This window comes from Manihot esculenta, chromosome 12 (assembly GCF_001659605.2).
Source record: "Manihot esculenta cultivar AM560-2 chromosome 12, M.esculenta_v8, whole genome shotgun sequence".
In the NCBI taxonomy this organism is placed as follows: Eukaryota; Viridiplantae; Streptophyta; class Magnoliopsida; order Malpighiales; family Euphorbiaceae; genus Manihot; species Manihot esculenta.
The window spans coordinates 26853566-26869917 of record NC_035172.2 but is presented as its reverse complement, the minus strand read 5'-3'; the positions used below and the strand labels follow the sequence as shown (position 1 = coordinate 26869917).

The 16352-nt window shown below is 36.0% G+C and overlaps 1 protein-coding gene across 1 annotated transcript; it reads left to right on the top strand.

The window, feature by feature from the left end:
* Positions 1–11893: 11893 nt before the first annotated feature.
* LOC122725288 lies at positions 11894–12310 on the top strand. The gene has a single exon (XM_043962325.1). The coding sequence runs from the start codon at positions 11894–11896 to the stop codon at positions 12308–12310; it is 417 nt and encodes a 138-aa protein (XP_043818260.1).
* Positions 12311–16352: the final 4042 nt, after the last annotated feature.

The following is a 16352-nucleotide window of genomic DNA, read 5'->3' as shown; positions in this document are numbered from 1 at the left end:
GGCCGCCGAACATGGAAAGGCTTCGGGAGCGCCTTTGGCCTCCGAAAGTCTTAAGTCAAGGTTCGGCCGCCGAACCTCAAGTTCGGCCGCCGAACATGTATGAGTTTAGGGGGCACGTTAGGCTGCCGAAGGTCTTCGACCAGGCCACCTATAAAGGGCCCTCAGATCGGAAATGGGCGAGTTTTCTCCCCATTCTCGAGCTCAGGTGAGTTTTTGTCCTCCTTTGGCCATTTTCATGTTTTTCTTCATCTCTTTCATGTTTTCATGAGCTCCATGGTTATTTTGAAGAGTTTTCAAGCTTAGATCAAGTTTTGGGAACTTGGAGACCCAAGGAGTAGTTTCCTCCCATCTCCAAGTTAGAGCTCGCACAAACCCTCGATCTTCAAGAGGAAAGTGTGGATCTATGCTTTCTTTTATGTTTCATGAAGTTTCAAGTAAGTTTTAAGAGGTTTTAATGGTAGAGTATGGGTAGATATGCATGTTAGGATTTATGTGGGTTTTATGCCCAATGTATGTTATGTGATGCTCATGTATGTTTATATGATGCTATGTTGAATGTTTAGGCTAGGTTATGCATGTGGGAGAGAGTATGCATGATTGGGAGAGAGTATGTGAGGATTTGGGTTGTTTTGATGGTTTTGGCCTATGTGGGTCATAAGCTATCTATGTATGTTTTGATGTTCTTTGTTGGAGTTTAAGCTTGTTTAAACTCCTTTGTGCATGGTTAAGGGTTTATGCATGTTTTGGTAAGGTTGGGTGCTTGTTTTGGGGTGTTTGGAAGGTTTGGGAGGCTTGAATGCATGAGAAACTGAGTTCTGCCCTTCTGGGAAGAACTCAGGTTCGGCCGCCGAAGGTGGTTTCGGCCGCCGAACCTACCTTTGGATGCATGCATTGGCCGCCTAACCTTGCCCCCGAAAGCTGAGTTTTGGCTTAAAAGCAGACTTTCGGCCGCTGAAGGAGGGATTCGGCCGCCGAAAGTGTCTGACTTTCGTCTCTGGAGTGGGACTTTCGGCCGCCGAAAGTGCCCAAGTTTCATCTCTGGAGGGAGGGTTCGGCCGCCGAAGGTGCCACCGAAAGTGCCCTGTCCTGCCTTTTCAAGGTCGTTTTCTATGCATGTTTAAGTGATGTTTTAGAGGGTTTTTGGGTAGTTGTTTATGAGTTGTTTAGAGTGTGTTGGCACCTCATTCGAGTCCATCTGTGTAGGACCGGACCCGAGGGATCGAGGAGGCCATCAGTGTTAGCTGTTACAGAGTTAGTCCAGCGTCTGCCAGAGGTGAGTAGAACTAAACTTAATCTTTCTTTTATGAAATCAAATGCCTAAAGCATGTTCATGCATCATGTTTATATGTAATAGGTTGATTGCACTAGTTACACGAATATGAAGCATTGCATTATTTACTGTTGATGGAGATTGGGCCAAGGACGACCCCACTAGCCCTATGGATAAGACCTGGCTGGGCCAGGCATTACGAAGTCCTGTGGTGCCCTCTATGGTGGCCGGGCAAATAGCTTAGGGATGTTTTGGGGTTGGGTCCAATTCGTGATATGATTTGTTTGTGCTGTGACGCATTTCATGAAAGCATGTAATTAATGAACTGTTTTCCTTATTTCTACTCCCTGTGCTTTTTAGCTCACCCCTCTCCCCTAACCCCAGTGTTGCAGGTTTGAGGTTGATCGGGAAGTCTTAAGAGTAAAGGTTTTGCTTATGTAATAGTATTATATTAGTACTTTTAGTGTGGACATGTATTATAAATTGAAATAATGTAATGTAAAGTTAAGTGGAGTTATGTTTATGGTTTAGTACTGTGCTTGGCCCTAAGACTTGGTTAGTCCCTATTTAATACATGATGTATGTTATGCTAGATGTTGAGTTGTGTTTGAACTAATCTTGTGGCATGGGTTGTTTACCACGCTATGGTAATTGATGAGGACCCTAGTGGAGGTTTTATGTTTGTGGTTTGATGCATGCACAAGTTAGGTTCTAGTTCCTTGGATGTAATCCCAGCTTGATGTATGTTATGTTGACCCAGCTAGAGTTTTGATGAGGGCTCTAGTAGGGGGTTTCTTTATGTTTTCAGTTATGTCGCATACAGGTCAGGCTCGGTTTGTACATCAGATGTTTGAGTTTTTATGTTAAAGTTTTGATCATGTATGGGATTTGACCAGGTGATAGGAGGTATGTTTGGCTTGCTACGGGTCCCGGCGGCCTTAAGCCGATCTGGATCCTAGCGCCGGTGGCGGTTCGGGCCGTTACGGTAGGGTATCGATTTTCGGGCTGTTACAGTTCCGATTGTGGCCTATAAGTTAAAAAGGGGTGCAACATTCTGGTGGAATTCGATTCAAAACGAACGCTATCGGAGAAGGCTGGCACCCATATGAAACTGGGTGTTGATGAAGCAGATGATTGAACAGTGGTTCTTGCCTAGTGATCACACTCAGGTTTTTATAACCAGTATCATGACTGTGTACAGGAAAATCGAAGGGTGGATGAATATACCGAGGAGTTTTTGAGGTTGCAGGCAAGGTGTGATAACTGTGAGAACAAAGCCCAGTAGATTGCTCATTATCAGAGATGTCTGAATCACGAAATTCGCTGTATAATGGGAGTAGCTGGGATTTTCACTTTGGCAGATGCCATTGAGATGGCAAAAAAAGCAGAAAAGCATGTTGATTAGCAGCCACGACAGTAGTATAATCGAAATTTTAATTATAGAAATTCTGGTTCAACAGGGACGCAGCAGTATAGAGGCAATTATAACTGGCAGCCTCCTAAGGTTGTAAATTCTGGCAATCCTCAAAATACTATGGAAGAAAGGAGACACAGTAAGGGAAAAGCAGCCGCCACTATAGTAGACAAAGGAGGCAAAATGAATCCTTATCAGAAGCCAACGGGAGACATATGTTAACGCTGTAGGAAACGTGGTCATCGATCGAATAATTGTCCAGAACGTAGAGGAGTTAATAATGATCGCCGACAGGTTAATGTGGTTGAGCATGTGGCTGAATCTGAGGAGAAAGTAGATGACAATGATGGATCTATTGTTGGTTCTGAAGATAGAGAGGTCACTTATGTGGTGAAGAAAATCTTATGCTCGACAAAATAGGAGGAAGAGACGTAAAGGAGGAAGATTTTCCAAGTAAAGTGTCGAGTAGGAAAAACAATTTGCAGGTTAATTATAGATAGTTGCAGTTATGAGAATCTGATAGCTAAGGAATTAGTGAGAAATTGCAGTTATCTATACAGCCGCACCCTTCACAATACAAAGTCAGATGGATTAAGGAAGGTCCGACAATTGAGGACAATAAAATCTGCAGCGTGCCTATCTCGATCGGTAAATCTTACACTGAACCTATTAATTGTGATATTATGGATATGGATTACTGTGGAATTTTGCTAGTCGCCCTTATCAGTTCGATGTTGATGCTTTGTATAAAGAGAAGAAGAATTCATATATGTTCACATGGAATCGAAAGAAGATTACTATTTTACCTTTCGATTTTGCGAAACATTCTAAAGTGGAAGAGAAGAATGTTGTTGATGTTTCTACGGGAGTGCAAAGGCTATCAGGCGCAGTTGAGAAATTTGAAGGCATACTAGCTTTATTGGTGAGAGCAACAGGCGCAGTGGAGGATCACCATATTTACCACCATCCATCAAAGAACTGTTGAAGGAGTTTTCCAGGATAGTGGAGGAATCCTCCAAGCTCCCACCTTTGCGGGATATCCAGCATCAAATTTATCTCATTTCTGGATCAAAATTACCGAATCCGCCTCATTACAAAATGAGTGCAAAGGAGAGTGAAATTCTATAAGAATAGGTTGAAGAATTATTGAAAAAAGGGCATATTCAGGAGAGTATTAGCCCCTGCGACTCATCTGCCCTATTAGTTCTAAAGAAAGATGGGACTTAGAGAATGTGCATAGATAACAGGGCCATCTACAAAATTACAATTTAGTATCAATTTCCCATTCCACGACTGGATGACATACTGGATCAGCTATCCGGGTCTAAAGTCTTCTCTAAGATCGACTTTAAAAGCGACTATCACCAAGTTCGGATTAAGGAGGGAGATGAATGGAAGACAGCCTTCAAGATTAAGGAAGGCTTGTACGAGTGGCTGGTTATGCCATTTGGTTTGACGAATGCACCTAGCACTTTTATGCGACTTATGAACTAGGTTTTGAATCCTTTGTTATGAAAATTTGTGGTTGTTTATTTTCATGACATCTTAATTTTTAGTCGCAGCGAAGAAGAACATTTACAGCATCTTCATTAAGTCATGACAGTCTTGCAAGAAAGTGAGTTGGTTATTAATCTAAAAAATTGCATTTATATGATGGAGCGCATTTTATTCCTAGGATTTGTTGTTAGTGCAGAAGGGATACATGTTGATGAGAATAAGGTAGAAGCAATACAGAATTGGCTCATTCCCAAAACTATTTCTGAAGTTCATAGCTTTCATGGTCTTGCTACTTTCTATCGACGGTTTATCAGAAATTTCAGCAGCATTGTTGCCCCTATCACATATTGTTTGAAGAAAGAGAGAGTGCAGAAATTTGTTTGGACTGACACTGCTAACAAGAGTTTTGAAGAGATTAAAGATAAGGTTACTTCTGCCCCCATTCTTGCTCTACCCAATTTTGATAAACTGTTTGAGGTTAAATATGATGCTTATGGAATTGGGATTGGCGGAGTGTTGTCATAGTCTAAAAGGCCTATTACCTTCTTTAGTGAGAAATTGAATGAAGTTAGGAAGAAATGGTCTACTTATGAACAGGAGTTATATGCAATATTCTGGGCTTTTAAAACTTGGAAGCAGTATTTGATGGGGTGAGAGTTTATTATTCACACAGATCATCAATCTTTGATCCATTTTAAAACTCAAAAACATGTGAATAAAATGCATAAGGTTGGCCATAGTAATAAGGTGGCAGATACTTTGAGTAGGAGGGCTGCTCTGTTGATCACAGTTAATCAGGAGGTTGTAGGTTTTGAATTTCTGAAGGATTTGTATGCTACAGATGATGATTTTGCTGATATATAGGCTAAAGTCCAGGCCCACTAGTCTGCTAATGGTTTCTTGATAGATGATGGCTTTGTTTTTAAGGAGAACAGGTTATGCATTCTTCGATCTTCTCTGCGGAAAAAACTGATTCGGGAGGTCCATGGAGGAGGTTTGAGTGGTCATTTGGGGCGTGATAAGACTATTGCTAGATTGGAGGAGCATTTTTACTAGCCATAATTAAAAAGAGATACAGGTAGAATGGTCCAAAAGTATCCAGTTTGTCAAACTCAGAAGGGTCATTCGCAGAATACGGGCTTATACACTCCACTACCTATGCCAGCATATCCTTTGGAGGACATATCTATGGATTTTATTCTTGGTCTTCCACATACTCAACGTGGATCTGATTCTATTTTTGTTGCTGTTGACAGGTTCTCCAAAATGGCGCATTTCATTCCTTGCAAAAAAAATAATGACGCTTCTCATGTTGCAAAACTGCTTTTCCAGGAGGTTGTTCGCTTACATGGTGTCCCTAAGACCATTACTTTTGATAGAGATGTCAAGTTTCTAGCCACTTCTGGATGACTTTATGGAAACGTTTTGAAACTGAATTTCAATACAGTAGTGCTGTCCATCCCCAAACTGATGGACAAACTGAAGTGGTGAACCGCACGCTTGGCAATCTTCTGCACTACATCTACAGTAATAAGAAAATTGCTTGGGATCTTTCTCTTGCCCAAGTAGAATTTGCTTACAACAGTGTTGTCCACAGCTCCACAAAAATGTCACCCTTTACAGTTGTGTACAGGAAAGTCCCAGCACATATAGTTGACCTTATTGCCCTTTCTCACAACAATATTGCAGCAAGCAACTTGGCCAAGTAGCATGTGGATGTTTTCAAACAAGTACAACAATGCCTTATAAAAATCAATGAAAAATATAAAGCTACAGCTGATAAACATAGGTATTTCAAGTCCTTCAATGTCGATGACCAAGTTATGGTGTATTTACGCAAGGAACATGGTGGAGGACAGAAAAAGCTTGACTCTAAGAAGATTGGTCCATTCCGGATCATTCAGAAGATTAATGACAATGCCTATGTTCTTGACCTTCCAAGTGAGATGAAAATTTCCAAGACGTTTAACGTAGCGAATCTATTTCAGTACTACCCTACTGATGATAAATCGAGGTCGAGTTCTTTACAAGTGGAAGGGAATAACATGGAGCAACTAGCCTTGGACTTTACGGTAAACTTGGACCGGGTCTAACTTTTGCTGCCGACGTCTGATAGAGATCCACGGTAGCTTCTCAGAAAGAGAATTTCGAGACGCACAACTTTCAAAAGTGTGACGAGGGCAAAAATTTCACCATTTAGGGAGGTCAATTTTGTATTTTAATTATTTTTTTGAATATTTTTATAATTTTGTATATTAGAGTCTTTTTTACTATAAATAGCCTTTCCTTAACTATTTGAAACTCACTTTTCAATCTTTAAAGAATTTCAATAAGACTTTTCGGTTTTTAATCTATCGTTTCTTTTATATCGTTTTAGCCAAACGATATTAGTTAAAACTCCTTACGGAGTCTAATCAGTTTTTTATCACGAATATGTATAGGTCGAACTAAAATATCCATAACAAAAATCTTCTCTCAATTATAATTTATTTTACTAGTTAATTAAATAAATAATTAAAAGTAATAAATAATTGAAAAACTAATGGTTACAAAATAAATTATTAAAAATTATTTTAATAAATGATTACACTTTTTAGTTTTATATTTTTTTATAAATATTAACTAAACGTAATAGATGTTACTAAACAACCAATCACCTTCCTTAATTTTTTAGATCCTTCTGAATTGGTTGAATGGAAAATAAATTCTCTTACACAAGATTACATATTGATATCAACTCTCCTGTTAATTTATGTTGATATTGTTTGTGGATTATCTTAGATTTCATATTATATCCAAACTCTATCTTACATACTAGAGCTCACAACCTCCATAATGAAGTACACTATTCTCTCGATTAATAAATTTCATAATTTACTCATTACATATGCATTAGAGAGAGAGGTTGTCAAAACAATTCATCAATTTTATTCTAAAGAGTAATTTAGAAATTGAGAACAAATAAATTTCAATTTTCAAATTAAACCAAATAGAAATTATATAGAATTCAATTGAATTTTACATTTTAAATTATATCAAACCAAACAATAAAATTCATTTCAAATTGAATATATCTAAAATTCAATTGAATTCTACATAATTCTACTCATCAAATTTGTTGGACCTAATGAAGTACACTATTCTCTCGATTAATAAATTTCATAATTTACTCATTACATATGCATTAGAGAGAGAGGTTGTCAAAACAATTCATCAATTTTATTCTAAAGAGTAATTTAGAAATTGAGAACAAATAAATTTCAATTTTCAAATTAAACCAAATAGAAATTATATAGAATTCAATTGAATTTTACATTTTAAATTATATCAAACCAAACAATAAAATTCATTTCAAATTGAATATATCTAAAATTCAATTGAATTCTACATAATTCTACTCATCAAATTTGTTGGACCTAAGTGTTCTAATCCTTGTTTTGATGACTAATAAATAATTAGTGTGATAGTAATTATCTTTAGAAGCGTTTGTGTAAGCTTGTAGGCTCCTAATTTAAATAAATAAAATTGTTTCATTTTCAAAAATGAAAAGTGTTAAGATTGGAAGTATATTACAAGAATGGGACAAAAATATAATTTTTACTTTATGCATTGTGAATTTCAATGAATTAATTGTGTTGGCTTTAGTTTTTTTTTTTTAAATTAAATTTTAAAACTTATAAAAATGATCAATTTTTAAGAAATTGTTCTTGGGGACCAAAATAAATTTTGATATATGGATCTTTTCTGAAGGTACTTTTTTATCAAATAAGAGATTTCAAATTATAGATTACAACACTTCAAATAAAATAAAAATTGAAAGTTTGTAACTTAAATTTTTGCTCCATAACTCTTTGAGGGATCAAAATAAAATTTGACATATAGAACCTTTTTAAAGATACTATCAAATAAGATATTTCATATTATAGATTACCAAAATTCAAATAAAATAAAAATTGGAAGTTTGTAACTTAAATTTTTTGCTTTGTAACTCTTTGAGGGACCAAAATGAAAATTTTCAAATAGAGTGCTTTTGAAATTATTTTTAATCAAACTAAAATATCTTAAAATATAGATTACAAAAATTCTAAAGAATTGAAAATCGGAGTTTTATAACCTAAATTATGATTTTTCAAAAATTTAATAAAATATTTTTATGCCCCCAAAGTCAATGTTAGGAGGCTGAAAGTTTGTTTTCAAGAAGTTGTGTTTTCACCTCCTAAGGTTCGACTGCCAAACTTTAACCTTAAGTCACCAAACTTGAGTTTTTTTTAGCATAAAAAACGGCTATTTCATAACACAAACAACTCTATTTGTATTTAATGCATCCTCAACGGTCATATTTATGTTAGAACTATAAATATAATGTATTTTTTATCTAAAAACGTTACAACAACCATCTAGGCACACATTTATTGAGATTCAAGTTTTTCACACTATTTCTCTCTCTAAATCTTGAGTTATAGCATTAAATTCTTGAAAACTTTGAGTTGTAATTGGTTTATGTTTTGAAATTGAGTGAAGGTTACTGAGTGAATTTATTATAGTGGGTGTGATTTTAAGCAAAGGATTGCTCTTGTGAGAAAAAGAGGATTGTAAAGAGTAAGAGTTTTGCTCTAGAATTGTAAAAAGTTTTAATCTAGAATTGTAAAGAGTTTTAATCTTTATCCAAAGAAGATTTGATAATGAAGTTGAACTCTTAAGGAGGGTCTCGAGGAGAGGACGTAGGCTTGAAATAGTTAAATCTCTATAAATTCTTGTATTCATTATCACTCTTTCTTCCTTATTCCATTTTAATTTGTGTTTTTAGTTTTCAATTTTTTATAAACCCAATTCACCCTCCCTCTTGGGTTGCTTCAAGGGACAACAAGTGGTATCAAAGCTAGTCTCCATTTTTAGAAGATTTAATCATCTTGGAGTAAGGATCAAATAGTAACCCTTAATACTCCAGAAGGTCAATCGGTTGTGAGACCGCCCTTCTTTGATAGGAATGACTTTCTATATTAGAAAAATAGAACATATTATTTTCTCAAATCGGAAAGAATTGATTTCTGAGATATTGTAGAGAATGGTCATTTCTTTCCAATAAAAGTGGTAGAGGGAAAGCAAGAGCAAAAATCTAAGAGTGAATGGAGTGAACTAGAGTAAAGAAGAGAAGAGTAGCCCTTAATGACAAAGTCATTCACATTTTTTTTGTGCTCTTAGTAGAAGTGAGTACAACCAAGTATGCATGAAGTCCACCGTCAAGGAGATTTGGGATGCTTTGATTGTCACTTATGAAGATATCAATCAAGTCAAAGAAAACAAGATGAAATCTTTTATCTGCTAATATGAGTTGTTCAAAATGAAATCCAATAAAACTATTAGCCAAATGTATGATAGGTCCATTGAGATTATTAGAGGGATGAAATCCCTTGAAAAGACATTCACAAATGAGAAATTAGGGAAGAAAATTTTTAGATGTCTACCTAAGAAATTTCTACTAAAGGTGACCTCCTCAAAGGATGCTAAAGAGTTGAGTAAGGTACAATTGGATGAAATTTTTAGGAATCTCATTGACTATGAGATGACTTTAAAAAGAGAGCAAGTAGAGGAACCTAGCAAAGTGAAAAAGAACATTGGTCTAAGGGTATCCTTAGAAGCCACTAGTGAAAAAGAAGAAAAGCTAAATGAAGAAGAATTAACCTAATTATGCTTTAAAATATCAAGTAAGAGGACTTTATTAAAAATAAGAGAGTTTTTCTTACCAACTTTATTTATTCCCATAATTTTACTTTTTCTATTGTCTCCAAAGGTTACTTGTCTACTACCATTCTATTTTTCAAGAGAGATGAAGTGACTTGAATTTCCAGTCATGTGCCTTAAACATCCACTATCTAAATACTATTTGCTTTCAAGCTTTAAGAATTTCAGGCACACCTATAAAAAGAGATTCAAACAACTTTAAGTACCCAAATGTACTTGGATCCTCAGAGTTTAGTCATTTCATGTTCCGATTTCTATATATTTTCATATCCAAGATATACTTTTCTAATAGTATACCTCTAGTTGGTGAGACCAAACTTGCCACAATTGTGACAATGACCATTGAACCTTCTTGTTTTAGGTCCATAAATGAATGAGTGTGCTTGTGTTTTCATGTAGCCATCTATCCTTTGTCTATTATAAGCATGTGAGTAAGAGGTATAATGAGTGTGATGATTATGTGAACTAAATATATGTACTCTACAATGATAATTTCTTTTATATGCAAATTGTCTAGATATATGTCTTATATGAATATTGTGACTAGTGGATTGGTGTATATGTGCATTCTTTTTAGTTGCATTACTATTATAAGCTTTAGGTACATTTCTATTAGAGCTAGACACCTTAGGTTCATTCAAGTTTGTAACTTTAACAAAAATCATTTTAGAAGGATTTGTTTGAGTTGATTTATCATAGTCAAGGCCATAATTGATGTTAGGAGACCTTTGAAAGTCTAATATTTCATCAAGTTTGTCCTTACCTTTTAAAAATTTTGAAAGAGAATTTTTTAACTCAAGGATTTTATTTTTTAAATTTTTATTTTTTAATGAGAACTCATCAAAGAATTTTTATAAATGATCATTTGAGGGTAAATATTCCTTAGGTGAGTTCTCACTTTCCCTTTTTGAGCTAACTAATTCACTTTTTAAAACTTTATTTTTCTTATGACTATTTTCAAGTTCATTATTCATCATTTTTAAAGCATTAACAAGTTCATCATATGAAAATTCAACAATATCATCACATATAGTAATATCATTAAGTGTAGTTACCTCATTGGAGTTTTCCTCTAAAGCCATTAAGTATATGTTAGCAACTTCATCACCAATGTCCTCCTCTTCAATGTCACTTGACTCATCCCATGTTGCTTTGAAAGCTTTCTTCTTGAACTTTTTAATGGGTTTCTTCAATTTGAGACAATCTACTTTATAGTGATCTGGTTTATCGCACTTATAATAAATAACCACTTCCTTCTTGCTTGATTCACCTTTCTCCTTTCTAAAATTCTTCTTCGAGATGAACTTTTTAGTTTATATTGATTACCTCAAATGATTTTAAAGGTGGTCTTATTAAAAAAAAATAAATAAGTACTTTTGAATTTGAGAAATGTGAACGATTTGGAAATTTTTGAAATGTTGATTCTGTAGAAAATTTTTCAGTTTTGGAGATACTTTCGGTGCCCTAACTAACTTTGGAGATACTTTCGGCCCCCTAACCTTCACTTTTGGGGATATACAGAAGTATGCAAGAAAATTCAGTTTTTGACATTTATCTTTTAATACTTTATATGTTTATCATTTTCTCTTTGTTTTTTGATACTTTTATTTTTTTTCTCTCATATTTGGATTTTTTTACCCTTTGATTAATTTTTTTTACCTCTTTTTTTTTCCTTTTTGGTACTTTTATTTTCTTTTGATGATGCCAAAAGAGGGAGATATATGTGTTGGATGATGTTTGAGGAGTGAGTTGATATATATATATATATATATATATATATATATATATATATATATATATATATATTGGTTATATATGATTGATGACTTAATGACTACTTAACTCTTTTGATTATATATTGGTTATATATTCTATCACCTTCTGAGAAGCGAGGTGGTCGTTCTCAACCTTCACGTTTGATTAATGGCTTTCGGGACGCACTTTGTGATTCTGGTCTTATTGAATTCCCCATGACGGGATATCCTTTTACATGGGAGCATGGAAGAAATAGTGATGGCTGGGTGGAATCTAGGTTGGACCGTGTTTTTACTAATGCTCAGTGGCGTACCAGGTTTTCTAATTCTACTACTAAAGTGTTGGGTTTCTCTACTTCGGACCATCTGCCTATTCTTCTTGCTGTCAGATGCTTTGTGGATCAACGCCATGCTCATCGTTTTCGGTTTGAGAATACGTGGCTCCGTGAGGCAGGGTGTCAGACCTTAATTTCGGATATTTGGCAACTTTCTCCAGATATGGACGTTGAGGGTAAGCTTGTGGCCTGTCGTACTGCTTTGAAATCGTGGGGCATGAATCTTAGACTTCTGCATAAAGCTGAGATGGACGAGAGTCTTGCTATTATGACCCGTTTACACGGCTCTCGGCTATAGGTGCATATGGATGAGTTTTTACGAGCCAAATCCCATTTCTTTCATCTTTTAAATCTCCGTGAGATCTTCTGGAAGCAACGTGCTAAGCAATTTTGGCTTAAAGAGGGTGATGCTAATACTCCGTTTTTCCACAATGCTGCTTCTGCTCGGAAAAGGAAAAATACAATTGTTAAATTGCTGGATGATTCGAACGTATGGCATGATAAGAATTCAGGTCTGGAGGAGGTGATGTCTGGATATTTTATGTCTCTCTTTACTTCTCATGATTGTAATTCTGAACCAGTTTTGCAGTGTGTTCCATTATTAGTGTCACATGATCATAATGCATCTCTTTTAGCTCCTTACAGTTGTGACGAGGTAAAATCTGCAGCTTTTTCTATGAAAATTGATAAATCTCCTGGGTTAGATGGTTTCAATCCTGGTTTTTTCCAGCATTATTGGGATATTATTGGTGAGGATGTGTCTCGTTTTTGTATTGATTGCTTGCATTCAGGGTCTCTCCCGCCGAAGTTGAATGAGATTGCTTTAGTTTTGATACCTAAGAAGTGTGTCCCTGAGCGAATGAGTGATTTGCGTCCTATTGCCCTCTGTAACGTGGTTTATAAGATCATGACTAAGATGATAGTTAACCGGCTTAAGTCCATCTTGCCGTCTATTGTCTCCGAAAGCCAGAGCGCTTTTATTTCTGGGCGCAGCATTCAGGACAATATAATCTTAGCTTTTGAGGCTATGCATGGATTTAATATGTTTCATCGAAAGAAAGAGTTATCTGGGGCCCTTAAAATGGACATCAGCAAAGCCTATGATAGACTAGAGTGGGATTTCATTCGTGACATGCTCATCCGCATGGGGTTTGCGCAACGATGGGTTACTTTGGTGTTTTCTTGTATCTCTACTGTTCGTTATTGGATTCTGCATGATGGCAGGGAAATCGGCCCTATCTTACCAACGAGGGGACTAAGGCAAGGAGATCCCTTGTCGCCTTATTTATTCATTCTTTGTGCTGAGGGGCTATCCCGCCTTTTACAAGACAGTATAAACCGTGGCAGTCTTCATGGGTTCAGGATATCACGGGGTGGCCCGCAGATCTCCCACCTTTTTTTCGCGGATGACAGCTTGATTTTCTTCAGAGCAAATGTTTAAGAGGCGTTGGAGCTCAAGCGTATTCTTCGCATCTATGAGAACGCATCTGGACAATTGGTTAACTTTCAAAAATCATCTCTTTCTTTCAGCAAGTATACTCCTGTGGCTCTTCGCGATTCTATCTGTTCAGTGCTCCAGATTGAGGAGAAGCCGAATTTGGGTAATTATTTGGGACTCCCTTCTCATGTTGGTAGTAACAAGAGGGAAGTGTTCAGTTTTGTTAAGGATCGTTTGTGGAAGCGGCTGAATTCATGGAAGCATCGTGTGTTGTCCTAAGCAGGTAAGGAGGTCCTCTTGAAAACAGTTCTCCAAGCTTTGCCAAACTATGTTATGAGTTTGTTTTTACTGCCTCGGACTTTATGTGCTGATTTGCAACGTATGATGACTTGATATTGGTGGAGTAAGGGTGCTGATCAAAATTGCGGTATTCACTGGCTGGATTGGCATAGAATGGCGAAGCACAGACTGGACGACGGGTTAGGTTTTAAATCGCTCCATGATTTTAACTTAGCCATGCTTGGTAAGCAGGGTTGGAACATTATTAACAGGCCTCATTCTTTAGTGGCCCGCATTCTTAAGGCTCGTTATTTGCCAACAACATCTTTTTTTGAAGCATCTTTGGGCCACAATCCTAGCTTTTTGTGGCGTAGTATATGGGCGACTCAGAGTCTGGTTAAAGCTGGTGCTTATTGGAGAATTGGGAATGGCAGGTCAGTTTCTATTTGGACTCACCCTTGGTTGAAAGAGGCGCCCGACTTATTGGTTTCTACACCCCCTCCTCCGGACTGTACTCTTTCTGTTGTTGCAGATCTTATGATCGGCCATAGATGGAATGAGAGTTTAATAGCTCAGTTGTTCAATGATAGAGACATGAGTTGTATTTTGAACATCCCTCTAAGTCTTTCTTCGCACCCAGATGCGTGGTGCTGGAAGTTTGCATCCAAGGGTCACTATTCTGTTAAGAGTGCTTACAGATTTCTGGTTGCTGGGTTTCGACATAGGGAAGGTAGTGAGGTATGGAGTCATTTTTGGAAGACGAAGGTGCCTCCTAAAGTGCTTAATTTCTGCTGGCGTGCTTTAGTTAATGTAGTTCCTTGCCTCTCTTTACTTCAGTCCAGGAGAGTTCCGGTTGATTCGATGTGTTCGTTGTGTCATGAGGCTCCTCAGACTATCCTACATATTATTGTTCAGTGTCCTTTTGCCCGCAGTTGTTGGTTGAGTTCGTCTTTGGGTTGGCCTGCATTCTCCGCTGCCTCTCTTAGGGAGTGGTTCTCTTTAGCCTTCCTTACTGCTTCTGCGGAGAATGCTTCCCTTATTCTAATGATATGTTGGGCTTTGTGGCATAACAGAAATAATGTTGTTTGGAAAGCTCAGGGTCGAACTGCGAGTGGTGTGTTCTTCATGGCACTGAATTTTTTGCAGCAATGGAGGGGGGCCTGTTCTGATTCTACCAGCTGCACCAATGTTGTGTCGGCTTTGACTGTTTGGTCTCCTCCACCGCAGGGTTGGATTAAGGTTAATATTGACGCCTCTTTAAACTCGCAACGAAGTTCGCTAGGCTTCGACTGTGTAGTCCGAGATGCTAATGGTAGGTTTATAGCGGCTAAAGCAGGCTGTTTTTGTAGTCAGATGGAGGTTAAGTGTGCTGAGGCAGTGGCTTTTCGAGAGGCATTGAGCTGGATTAAAGAGTGCGGATGAGATCGAGTTCTTTTCGAATCGGATGCTCAGGTTCTTATTGTGTCCATTAACAATGCTTCATTAGATGATTTATCACCTTTTGGTTTTTTTGTTCAAGATTGTAAATTGCTTCTATCCAGTTATGAGGAAGCAAGATGTGCTTTTATTCACAGGTCTGCGAATGATGTCGCTTATGTTCTAGCAACATCGGCTCATTCTGAGTCAGGTCAAGGAGTTTGGGATCATGTCCCTCCTCCTCATATAGTTTCCTTGATCGCTTTGAGTTAATAATATTTCTTTCATTTTCAAAAAAAAAAAAAAAAACTCTTTTGAGTTATGAATATTTTATGATTTTTTTTTTATGGTTATAGTTCTTATTGGTATGCTCTATTCTATCATTTTTCATAGGTTCATTCATTCATATAAAATTTATTACATTTAATTTTATTGAGTCAAAACCTTCATTGTGAGTATCCTCGAATTTTAAATATGACATAAATTATTTTTTAAAGAGGATAAATTTTCTAAAATTCATATACTATACTTATTATTATCTTATCATCCACCAATTATTTGTTATCATTAAAAATGGGAGATTGTTGGACCTAATTGTTCTAATTTTTGTTTTGATAACTAATAAATAATTTGTGTGATACTAATTAATTTTAGAAGTGTTTGTGTGAGCTTGCAAGCTCCTAATTTAAATAAATGGAATTGTTTAATTTTCAAGAATGAGAAGTGCTAAGATTGTAAGCATATAACAAGAATGAGATCAAATGTAATTTTTAGTTTATGTATTATAAATTTCAATTAATTAATTGTGGTGGTTCAAGTTTTTTTTTTAAAAAAAATAAATTCTAAAACTTATAAATATGGTCAATTTTTAAGAAATTATTTTTGGAGACCAAAATAAAATTTGACATATGGAGTTTTTTTGAAGATATTTTTCTATCAAATAAGAGATTTCAAATTATAAGTTGCAACAATTCAAATAGAATAAAAATTGAAAATTTGTAACTTAAATTTTTACTCCATAATTCTTTGAGGGACTAAAATGAAATTTGATATATGAAACTTTTTTGAAGATACCATCAAATAAGATATTTCAAATTATAGGGTACAAAAATTCAAATAGAATAAAAATTAGAAGTTTGTAACTTAAATTTTTGCTCCATAACTCTTTGAGGGACCAAAATGAAAATTTTTAAATGGAGTGTTTTTT

Bases quoted from the DNA above. Each gene is read 5' to 3' on its own strand.
- LOC122725288 (XM_043962325.1), top strand. From the start codon at position 11,894: ATGACGGGATATCCTTTTACATGGGAGCATGGAAGAAATAGTGATGGC.